The 12,139-nt window shown below is 40.3% G+C and overlaps 1 protein-coding gene across 1 annotated transcript in view; it reads right to left on the bottom strand.

Moving 5' to 3' along the window:
- Positions 1-6,531: 6,531 nt before the first annotated feature.
- The window catches only part of LOC115070231 (olfactory receptor 14J1-like), a 21,731-nt gene continuing 16,123 nt past the window's right edge, over positions 6,532-12,139 (bottom strand). Inside the window, 1 exon segment of the mRNA XM_029563226.1 lies at positions 6,532-6,743. Coding sequence (XP_029419086.1) covers positions 6,532-6,743 — 212 coding nt within the window.

The following is a 12,139-nucleotide window of genomic DNA, read 5'->3' as shown; positions in this document are numbered from 1 at the left end:
GGCTCCAAGTATTTGAACATTCTGTCCTTAGTTGGTATCACATTGGGGGAGGTTTTAGAAGGTATGGCTTTGTTGGAGAAAGCAAGTCACTGGGAGTGGGAAAGCTTAGGAAGTTCTAAATCCTTGCCAGATTTCCAGTATTTGGACATTTTGTCCCCATTTGGTACTGTTGTTTTGGGAGTTTTTAGGAGGTATGGCCTTTTTGGAGAAAGCATGAAGAAAGCATGGAGAAAGTCACTAAGGGTAGGTTTTGAGAGTTCTTAAGCCTTCTCAGATTTCCAGTTGCTCTGTGCTTCCTCTGGCGGCTTGAAGATGTGATCACTCAGCTTTCTGTGTTATCCACCTCTGCTTCTCTGCCTCCCCTCTTCGAGGGTCTCACCTTGTAGGGGGCCTTGCTCCATGACTATGATACTGATGGCACATAGTACAGACTCTGGGACTTGAGTTTCTGCAGCAAGTCAACTTTATTCTCCAATTTAGTAAGTTTATATGCAAAAGAGGTAAGTACATGCAGAATCCAGGGTACATGTAAAGTTTAACCAGACAAAAGACAAAGGGTGGTCATGTTGTGTGTCCCACAGATTGTTCAGTCCTTTAATGTGGGAAGGGGGTTCAAGACAAGTGGATGTGTCAGGGGTGTTAACCAATACGTCTTAATTTCAAGTACACACATGCAACTTGAGTTTTTGATTAGGTTGTTTTTCACCTCCAGATCAAGTAAGTCAAGACGTTTTTTTTTTTTTTTCTTAGAACAAAGGGCACTGTAAATTTTTAACCTGGCCAGCTTCCTTCTGCTAGTCATTGAGGTGTTCCACATGACAGGGCTATGAGACACTGTTTTCTATTTTCAGTGCCTTGCCATTCAGCAGATGTTGTAATATTACCTTAAAAGTTCAGGCCCATCTTGTCTGAAGTCCTGCCATCTTGGTCTCCTATACCCCTGGTGTGATGAACTGTAATCCCTCTGGAATTATAAGCCAAATAAATTTCCTTCTATAAGTTTCCTTGGTCATGGTGTCTTATCACAGCAGCAGAAAATTAATATATATTCTAAAATGGAATTAAAATATTTCATTCTTTCTCTCTCCTCTCTCCATTTCATGCTAGAGCTGGAGTTCATGCCTGGTTCCCTGAGCACAGAAGTTAAATGTTCAGTTATTGAACTCGACACCTGGCACACTGAGGAAGAATGTTATTACAACTCTACTACAATACAGTCCCCCTTAAATATTGGAAACACTTTAAGTGGAAGCATGTAGTAAGTTTTAAGAACACACATAGCCTAATTCCAGATACATAAGTCCCATCACAAAAAGACAAGAAACAGAAAAATCAAGACAACATGATTCCTACAAAAACAACAATCAAACAACAGTAAATTCCAATGGCAGGAACTTGATGAAATTTCAGGTAAAGAATTCAAAACCATAACTCCATGTTCAAAAAAGTCACAGGACATGAATAAACTGAATGAACTCAAATAAAAAGCAAATGTATACAAGGAAGAAATTAAAATATCAATAAGGGTATGAAAGGGAAATTTAATACAATACAACTTTCCTGAATAAAACCTGAATTGAACATTTGAAAATGAAGAACATAGTTATTCCAGTGAAATTCAGTAGGATGGCTCACCAATGTAATGAATCAAATGGAAGTCAGAATGTGAGGGCTTGAAGAGAATTAGGGCCATCCAAAAGTTAATGCACATACATTTCTAAGAAAGTAATGAAAATGCAAAACATTCCACAATGGACTTCTACACTGCTGTAAAGAAAGATGATATCATGAAAATTTGAGGCCAACTGGTAGAAGTGAAAATGGTTATATTAAGTGAAGTAACATAGGCTCAGAAAAAGAAACAACATGTGTTCTCCCTCATATGTGGATCCTAGCACCAAATCCTTATATGTGAGTCTATATCCTTATGTAAATGTAAAGAGCCAAAAAAATGGAATAGTTTAGGAAACCAAGCATGCCCTAGGGTGAGATAAGCCCAAACTTTTTAAGTCCAGGCTGCATTCTCTGCCAAAGGGAGTGATGCTGAAAACAGTAGTTCTGATAACCTTTGTCTTACAGAACACTGTGAGACTAGCAGGAGAAAACGGACAAGTTGAAAGGACAGGCTTTTTGCTCTGTGGGAAAGTTTCTTGGTCAACAGCTCATCTCGCTGTCCTGAACAAATAATTCAGCTGTTATTAGCTAAGACATTAGTCAAATAAATGTTCACTCCTAAGCTAAAAGCCAAAAGTTTACCATGCTTTTAGCTCTAAGAAAGAAAACATTGTGGCCAGTAAATTACTGGACAGGCATTGGTAACCCTGAGTAAAAGTTTAAGCATCCTTCTGGTGTCAACTAAAAGGTCTATGTCCTGTTTCTTTCTACACTAAATCTTTGTATGTGACTGCCGAACTCCATGTGACTGCCAGTTCCTTGTAATGTATAAAAACCCTCAGAATTTTGTGATAAACAGCTTGCTGTAAAAACACAAGTCCCAGGGTCCAAGACTCTGTCGCCAGTCAGTATTGCCACCCATTACAAAAGTGAGATTCCCTGACGGCAAGGCATACTCAGGTCTCTCAATAGAATAGAATCAGGGAAGTAAAGGGAAAGAAAGAGCCTGAGAAAGAACAGTAGAAGACAGGTGTTATGAAGAGAGAAATTGGTAAAATGAGCGGATTTAATTTTGAGGGATAAAGGGAGTGTTATACAACTAATTATGGGGGTAAGGGAAGAAGGAGCTCAAGAGAGGTGGGACCCCAGGAGACAGGGGTTATCAATGGTGAATGAAAAAAATAGGGGTACTTTAATTGGGAAGAGGGGATTAGATGAGGGGTGAGAAAAAGCATAACTGATGTTAAAAAAAACAGAGGGAAATGTATTTGTTCAAAAACCTACTGAAAAATTATGCATACAATACCTCTACATGCGTCCATGTGTATGATGGAAGACTACATAAAAAGAAAGAGTGCCAGACAGGAGAAATCGCCCTTTGAGTTTCTTTGAAAAGCTGAACAAGATAGACAGGCCTTTAAGCGAGTTAACCAAAAGAAAGAGAAAATCCAAATAAAAAAAATCAGAGATGAACGGGGAAACATCGCAACAGACACCAAAAAGATCCAGAATATTATAAGGGAATACTTTAAAAACCTATACTCTATTAAATTTGAAAGCCTAAAAGAAATTGAAGGATATCTAAAATCATGAAAACCACCAAAGTTAAAACAAGAATAGGTCAACAGGTTAACCGACCCATAACATATAAGGAAATTGAAACAGTAATACAAAAAAAACCCAACTAAAAAAAATCCCAGGCCCAGATGGATTTATAGAAGAATTCTACCAGACATTGAAAGAAGACCTCCAACCAATACTACTTAAGTTATTCAAAATGATAGAAACAGAGGGAGAACTCCCAATTCCTTCTATGAAGCCAGCATCACTCTAATACCCAAACCAGGTAAAGACACAACTGAAAAAGAAAATTATAGACCCATACCCTTAATGAACATAGATGCAAAAATTCTCAACAAAATACTTGCAAATTTCATACAGATGTACAATCAAAAGATCATTCACCATGATCAAGTATACAGATGGTTCAATATACACAAGTCAATAAACATTATCAATCTTATAAGTGGGGATGCTTCCAACACAATTCTAAGTGGGAAAAGAAAAACTGGAAACATTCCCATTAAAATTAGGAACCAGATAAGGCTGTTCAATGTCTACACTATGTTTCAATATAGTGCTTGAAACTCTTGCTAGAATAATAAGACAAGGGAAGGAAATTAAAGGATTAGTAATTGGAAAAGAAGAGGTCAAATTATCCCTTTTTTGCAGGCAATATGATACTATACCTAAGAGATCCCAAAAATTTCACCAGAAAACTCCCAGAACTAATCAATACTTTCAGTAAAGTGTGAGGTTACAAAATTAATCTACAAAAATCAGTAGCCTTTCTATATACTAATAATAAGCTCTTGGAGAAAAATTACAGGGAAGCCTTTCCATTCACAACATCTTTAAAAGTATTCAAAATTGTTAGTAATTAGGGAAATGAAAATTAAAACCATCTTAAGATTTCAACTTCCCCCTGTCAGACTGACTAAGATCAAGGGAAAAAGTGATATCAAATGCTGGCAAGGATGTGGAGAAAGGGGAATGTGCTCATTTACTGCTGGTGTGCTTGCAAACTCATGCAACTTCTGTGGAAAGCAATGTTGAGAACTCTTTAAAAACTAATAATGAACCTACCATATAACACAGTTATACAACTCCTTGGCATATACCCAAAGGACTCATCCTACTGCAGAGACACTTGTACAACCATGTTTGTTGCTGTTCTTTTCACAATAGCTAAGAGTTGGAAGCAACTTAAGTGCCCCTCAAATGACAAGTGGTTAACAAAAATGTGGTATATTTACACAATGGAGGCTTACTCAGCAGTAACATAGGTTAAACAATGAAATTTTGAGGTAAATGGATGGATCTAAAAACTGTTATACCTAGTTAAGTAACACAGACTCAGAAAAACCAAAGATGTACGTTCTCCCTCAATTATGGATTCCAGCACCAAATCCTTATAATAAATGTAATCCCATTGAAATGGGACAACAGCCAATGGAAAAGAGATGATGCAGAACCCCAGAACATCAGTGCCTTGCCACAAAGGGAGGAAGGTCATCCCATACCTACTACCTACTCCACGGCTCTGAGACTTTTGCAGAAGAGGTTGGCACGAAGAATGTAGGAGTGGGAAGAAGGGGTTGAGGGTTAACTGGAAGCCAAGATCATCATGAGGCAACTTTTTTGCCATTTGTTGAGGCTGTTGGGAAGTCACACGATCTATATTTGATTGTGGACTCCGAAATGCATTCATAAGTGGGGGGGGGCACCTACTTTTCTGTTTATAATGTCCCAGCTTATCTGTTAGCAAGCTAAATAAACTCATTAGGATTCTCAAAAAGAAAAAACGAATACCTTCATTATTCCACTAAAGTTGAGCCCATTTGCCATTTGTTGAGGCTGTTGGGAAGTCACACGATCTATATTTGATTGTGGACTCCGAAATGCATTCATAAGTGGGGGGGGGCACCTACTTTTCTGTTTATAATGTCCCAGCTTATCTGTTAGCAAGCTAAATAAACTCATTAGGATTCTCAAAAAGAAAAAACGAATACCTTCATTATTCCACTAAAGTTGAGCCCATGTTGGCAAATCCTTTGGTCTTTGATTTTTTATTCTTATTTCCCCCCTTAAACTTCATTGTATAGATATTTTTACGTAACATTTTTTATATATATTTGCAGTTTTCTCCAGGGGCTATCTCCCTGATAGATTACCTAATCCCAAGCAGAGGTGCAAAACCACCACTAAGTGAATACAGTACATTGTATATATGTATATTCATAAATGTATATTTGTATACATAACAATCATGAAGAAGTAGATAAGAAATTGCAAGGGAGTGGTGGGCATCAGAGAAGGTAGAGTGGGGCAGGTGGGGGATGGAATGCTACAAAAATTATAACCATGTATGAAATTCTCAAAAAAGAAAAAAAAATTCATATATATAAAAATAAAGATGTGGCTGTAGTGGTTAAGGATTAGAAGGTATTCAATAATATTATTTGAACCAACTGGGTGGATGTGTTGGATAGCTTTAGTGTCAACTTGAGACACTTGGGTTGAGGGACCCTCATTTGGGGAATTGCCACCATAGAACTGGCCTGTGGCCAGGTCTGTGGGGCAACTTCTTAACTGAGGAGTGATGTGGGAGGGTCCATCCCACTGTGGGTGGTGCCACCTCTGGTCATGGGGGCTGTGTTTCATAGAAAGCAGATTAAGCAGGGGCCAGGGAACATATCAGCAAGCAGCGATCCTCTATGGCCTGTGCTCGAAGCTCCTGCCTCCAGGTTCTTGCCTTGTATTCCTACCTTGGGCACCTTGATGAACTGTGACCTAGGAGAAGAAAGACAAATCTTTTCCTCCCCAAGTCATAAGAAGACACAGGTTCACTTACCTACATGCAGATAATACACACATACACATAAAATAAAAATATTAAATAACTTTCTTAAAAACCTGGAACAGAAATTGGTACGAGGAGTGGGGTATTGTTGTGACAGACCTGAACTTGGTGTTCTTAGGAGGATTGTGGAAGCATTCAGAACTTTGGGCTGAAAAACCATTGAGTGCTCAGAGTTTGTTGCTGTGGAGATTGGAACAGTTATGCTGAAAGAGTTGGGAAAAATGGAGGACTGGCTTATGAAGCTCAAAGGGAAGCAGAGACTGTCAGGGCCCTTTGTGTGATATTTTGAATTGAGAATCTGTGGGTTCTGGTCGGCGGTTTGAAGAATCAGCTGTGATTACAAAGAGATCAGAACCTAAAGTAAAACCTTTGTTGATTTTACCTGGGGCTGGAAAATCAGGTGTAAGTAACAAAAGGCCAGCATCACTATGGTGAAATCCTCTGGGAAGCATTTCCTCAGGGTTCACACACAGAAACTGTGGTCAAGAGGGGACTCAAGCGTCCATCTCTAGCTGAAAGCATGACTTGGTAATGTGTAAGAGTCTCCTGCATGGTTCTGCTGTTGAAAGTGTGAAGTGGTCATAGACAGCAACTGAAGCTTTGCACTCAGAGAGTCCAGTAATGGCCGTAGGTGAAAGTGCAGCTTCAGTTGCAGTAAAGATCCCAGGACTGAAGGGATCAGGGAGATAATCTGAGGCTTTGCGCCCTAAGAAGCAAGAAGAGGCCATTGGTGATGGTGTAGCCTCAGTTTCCGTGGAGATCCCAGCTTTTTGGAGATTCCAGGACCACTGGATGATCACCAAGGGCAGTTTCAGGTGTGGAATTGTTTCGGCCTGGGTCTTTGAGACAAGCTGTGTGTGCTGTGGACAGCAGAGTCAGAGAACTGGAGCTGCCAGAACCCTTCAGAGTCCAGAAGGTTGTGAGTGAATCCCAGATGTCCAGGCTTGAGCTATTTTGTTGGAATTAGGTTTTACTTAGGTGTCCCCGATTCTTCCCTTTGAAATAAGACAGTACTTGGTTTAGATTTTACAGGAGTCACCAGTTAAGAGACTTTTAAAAGAGACTGGACTTTTAAGTGTTTGGATTTTTTAAAGAACTATGAGGTTTTAAGGATGTAGTGTCTTATGTTGTGATCCTAATTTTAACATCATATCTTGGGGATTAGAATTTGAAAGTTTATGGTTTTACAGGGATGTGTTTGTGTGTCAAGTTGACAATGGGTCAATTGTGCTGGATAGCTTTAGTGTCAACTTGACACACCTGGGTTGAGGGATCCTCACCTGGGGAATTTCCTCCATAGGACTGGCCTGTGGCCAGGTCTCTAGGCATCTTTTTGATTGATGAGTGATGGGGGTAGGGCCCAGGGCCCAGCCCATTGTGGATGATGCCATCACTGGGTAGGTGGGCCTGTGTTACAAGAAATCAGGCTGAGTAGGGGCCAGGGCACAAGTCAGTAAGCAGCAATCCTCCATGGCCTGTGCTCCAATCTCCTGCCTCCAGGTTCCTGCCTTGAGTTCCTACATTGGGCTCTCTGATGAAGTGTGACCTGGGAGATGTAAGACAAATAAACCCTTTCTTCCCCAAGTTGGTAGTAGTCACAGTATTTTATCACAGCAATGGAGAAGCAAGCTGGTGAAAAAAAAACTTGAAAAAAAAATCCCTAAATGAACAAACAGGCAAGGATAACCAAGAATCAGCAAAAGAAACTCCCAGTGGTGACTTCTTCTATACTGAGGTTCACATTAGACAGCCAATCGTCTATTAACATCGCACATCCTTGTTCATTGGGATAGTCAGGATGGCTAAGCCTATTTGACTGTGTTTGCTATTTACAATTATTTTATTCCATGTGTTGTACCCAGTTCGTGAGACCCCCAAAGACCACCAAGGAGCCTAGTAATGCAAGTACACAAGGGTTCTTTTATTGTTATAAGCTTAAGCTTGGGTCCACTCTGCCACCAACTTAGCAGATCTCAGGTGTGAGACCCCTTGATTTGGGAGACAGAGGATTTTATAGGTTTATTTTAGCAAGTTCAGCAAGTAGGGGAGTAGGGGGTCTTCAGCCTGGCAAGCATCTGATTAGTTGCAGCTCAGTGCCAAACAATAAATTACTGGCTTCAGGAAATCTGAAAAGATATCTGGAATTTTAGTACTTTCCTGTCCCTGGTTATTTGACTGTTGGTGGGAGAGTTGTCCTCTATCTGTTCCAAGTATTGTGGTTTTTCTTGGAACAGGGCCTAGGGCTGGATCAGTCCTATGGAGGTTTTATACAAGATGGAGTCACTCAGGTCTCTCACATGGATCTACAGTGGCTCATGATCATCAAATTATGGTTCACTCTCCTACGTTGTTTCTCCATTTCTGTGAGAAAACACTCTGACCACTACTAACTTGGGGAGGAAAAAGTTTATTCAGCTGACATCTCCCAGGTCACAGTTCATCACGGAGCCCAAGATAGGAATTCAGGGCAGGAACCTGGAGGCAGGAGCTAGATCACAGGCCACGGAGAAACGCTGCTTACTGGCGGACTACCCTGGCCCCTCCTCAGCTTGCTTTCTTATGCAACACAGGCCCACCTACCAAGAGATAGCACCACCCACAATGGGCTGGGTCCTCCCTAATCACTCAACAATCAATAAGATGCCCCACACACATGGCCACAGGCCAGTCCTATGGAGGCAAATCCCTAACTGAGGCTCCTTTAACCCAAGTGTCTCAAGTTGACACTAAAGCTATCCAGCACAATTGACTCCTTGTCAACTTGACACACAAACACATCACTATTAAACCATAAACTTAACAATTCTTGTTCCCAGGATATGATGATAACATTAATACAACAATAAGACAGTACAAACGTAAAAGCCCCACAGCCCTTAAAAAATCTAAACACTTAAAAGTCCTGTACTAGTCAGGGTTCTCCATAGAGAGAGAACTGGTAGAATAAATATATATGTGTAGAGATTTATCAGCTTAGCCCACAGGATAGAGTCTGGGTAGTCCAACAATGGCTGCACCACACTGAAGAGGCTGAGAATCCATAGTTGCTCAGTCCACGAGGCTGGATGTCTCAGTAGTCCCAATCTGGAACTGAAGGTCTGACAAATTCCAAAAGATCAGCTAATCTTCAGTCTACAGCAGCAAGATAAACTTACTAGCAGGAGAGAAGGCAAGCAACAAGAAGCCAGGTGTTCTCCTCTGCCATGGCCTTTTATACAGGCTGCCATCAGAAGGTCACATCCATATTAGAGTGTGTCTTCCATCTTCAGATGAGCCAATCAAGAAGACATCTCTCATTTCAGTTAATCCTAGATCCACTCAAGTTGACACCCAGGATTAGCCATCACAAGTCCACAGTGTCTTTTGAAAGTCTCTTACCTGTGGGTGGGCTTCTGTAAAATCCAGAGCAAGTACTGTCTTATTTCAATGGGAAGAATTGGGCACACCTAAGCAAAACCAATGTCCAGCAAAGAAGCTTGAGGCTGGACATCTGGAATTCACTTGTGATCTTCTGGGCTCCAAAGGGTTCTGGAAGCTCCACTTCTCTGACTCTGCTGTCCAAAGCACACAAGGTTCATCTCATCGACCCAGGCAAGCTCTATTCCATACCTATTGCTGTCCTTGGTGTTCGTCCCATTGTTCTGGGATCTCCAGAAAATTGGGGTATCCACTGAAACTGAGGCTACACCTTCACCAATGGCCTCTTCTTGCATCTTAGGGTGCAAAGCCTCATATTCTTTCCATGACCACTTCAATTGTGGGGTCTTCACTGCAACTGAAGCTATACTTTCACCTATGGCCTTTCCTGGCCTCTCAGAGTGCCAAGCCTCAGCTGCTCTCTGTGACCCTCTTCATGCTGCAATACCAGAACCATGCAGACTACTCTTACACATTACCAAGTTTTGCTTCCAGCTAGAGATGGAGGCTCCAGTCCCCTCTGTGATCTGACCCTGAGGAAATACCTGCCAGAAGATTTCACCATAATGATGCTGATCTCTTGTTACTTACAACTGACTTTTCAGCCTCAGTTAACCAGCATCAATTGTCCCAGTAAAACAAAGGTTTTACTTCAGGTTCTGGTCTCTTCTTAATCACAGCTGATTCTTCAGCTTTGGCCAACCAGAACCCACAGATTCTCAATTCACAATATCACACAAATAAGCCTGATAGTCTCTGCTTCTCTTTGAAGCTTCACAAGTGAGGCCTCCATTGTCCACAACTCTTTCAGCATAACTGTTCCAAGCTCCGCATCCACAAACTTTAAGCACTCAATGGCTTTTCCAGCCCAAAGTTTCAAATGCTTCCAAAATCCTCCCAAAAATATTAAATCAGGTCTGTCAAAGCAATACCCCACTATTTGGTACCAATTTCTTTCCTAGTTTGTTTATCCATTGCTGTGACAAAACACTCTGACCACTACTAATGTGGGGAGGAAAGGATTTATTCAGCTTATATCTCCTAGTTCACAGTTCATCAGGGATCCTAAGGTAAGAACTCAGGGCAGGAGCCTGGAGGCAGGAGCTGGAACACAGGTCATGGAGGAATGCTGCTTACTGGCTTGCTCCCCTGGACCCTGCTCTGCTTGCTTTCTTATGCAACACAGCCCTACCTGCCCAGATATGGCACCACTAACAGTGGGCTGAGCCCTCCCTCATCACTCAACAATCAAGACGATGCCCCACAGACATTGCCACAGGCAAGTCCTATGGAGAAAATTCCTCAATTGAGGATCCCTCAACCCAGGTCTGTCAAGTTGACACTAAAGCTATCCAGCACATTAAAAGTAATGTTGCATTATTTCATTAAACCTACAAGAAATTCTATAATGCAATTATCTTAATTCAGTGTTATTTTCTCTTTCCCTTGATATTTTATTTTATTTTTTAATTATTTATTTGTAAGAACAGTCTGTGCTCTTAACTGCTGAGCCATCTCTCCAGCCCTGAAATTTTATTTTTTATTTTTTAATTATTTATTTAATAACCACATAATTAGAATAAGCATTTCATTATGTCAGCATTGACATATTCGATAACAATTTACAGAGCTACAATGCATCTCTTTCAAAATTGACTGTAAATTTTAAGGTTTACAGTTGAATTAATACAGTTATACAGTATTGTACTCAGTATAAACCCTATAAGACATAAAATTAAATGAGGTTTTATCCTTTAAAAAAGATCTCCAGGCCAGGCATGGTGGTGCATGCCTTTAATACCAGCACTCAGGAGGCAGAGGTAGGCAGATCTCTGTGAGTTCAAGGCCAGCCTGGTCTACTTAATGAGTTCCAGCACAGCTGGGGCTACAGGAAGACCCTATCTCAAAAAGACCAAATAAAAAGATCTCCATTTCATTATTAAAATACACAGTTTCACACAGAAAAACTCATTTTTAATGAAATTGACACTAAGATGTTTGCACATGTGTTTCTAATATCTCTATATCTGATTATTACTAGTCACAGCCGGTTACTTTCTGAGCTCCTTGGCATCTGAGCATGGATATAAAGTCATCAGGTAGCTTTCAATGGTAATGTTTTTCACATGTACTAATTATTCAGGAGCAAATTTATATGCTTTGAAGAATTATTTTTTTAATTAAAAAGTTTAATAACCACATGACTAGAAGAAGCATTTCATTACAGCATCAACAAACTCAATAACAATTTCCAGAGCAAAGATACATCTCTTTCAAAAGTGACTAAATTTTTAGGCTCACAGTTGAATTAATACAGTTACACAATATTGAACTCAGTATCAACGCTGTAAGACATAAAATTGAATGAGTTTTAAACCTTTTGCTAGCTGCCATGTAGGTGCTGGGAACTGAAAGCAGTTCCTCTGCAAGAGAAGTCAGTGCTCTTAACCTCGGATCCATCTCTCCAGCCCCCCTCAATGTGTATTTTAATTGATTTTTCTAAGAAAGAGTTTATAAGCAACAAAAATAAAGAATGGGATGCCAAAAACAGAATCTCATAATTTCATAAAATAAGTTGATATCTTAGTTTCAAATCAACATTTAAAACAATAACTTTTGTGACAAATTAGAAATTTTGTAGCTCACACTGGGTGCGATATTATAATTAGCACCGAGGCCAGCGTC

The sequence above is a fragment of the Nannospalax galili genome, unplaced genomic scaffold (assembly GCF_000622305.1).
Source record: "Nannospalax galili isolate Female #2095 unplaced genomic scaffold, S.galili_v1.0 scaffold2056, whole genome shotgun sequence".
Taxonomy (NCBI): domain Eukaryota; kingdom Metazoa; phylum Chordata; class Mammalia; order Rodentia; family Spalacidae; genus Nannospalax; species Nannospalax galili.
This window is presented reverse-complemented; position numbering and strand designations above follow the sequence as displayed.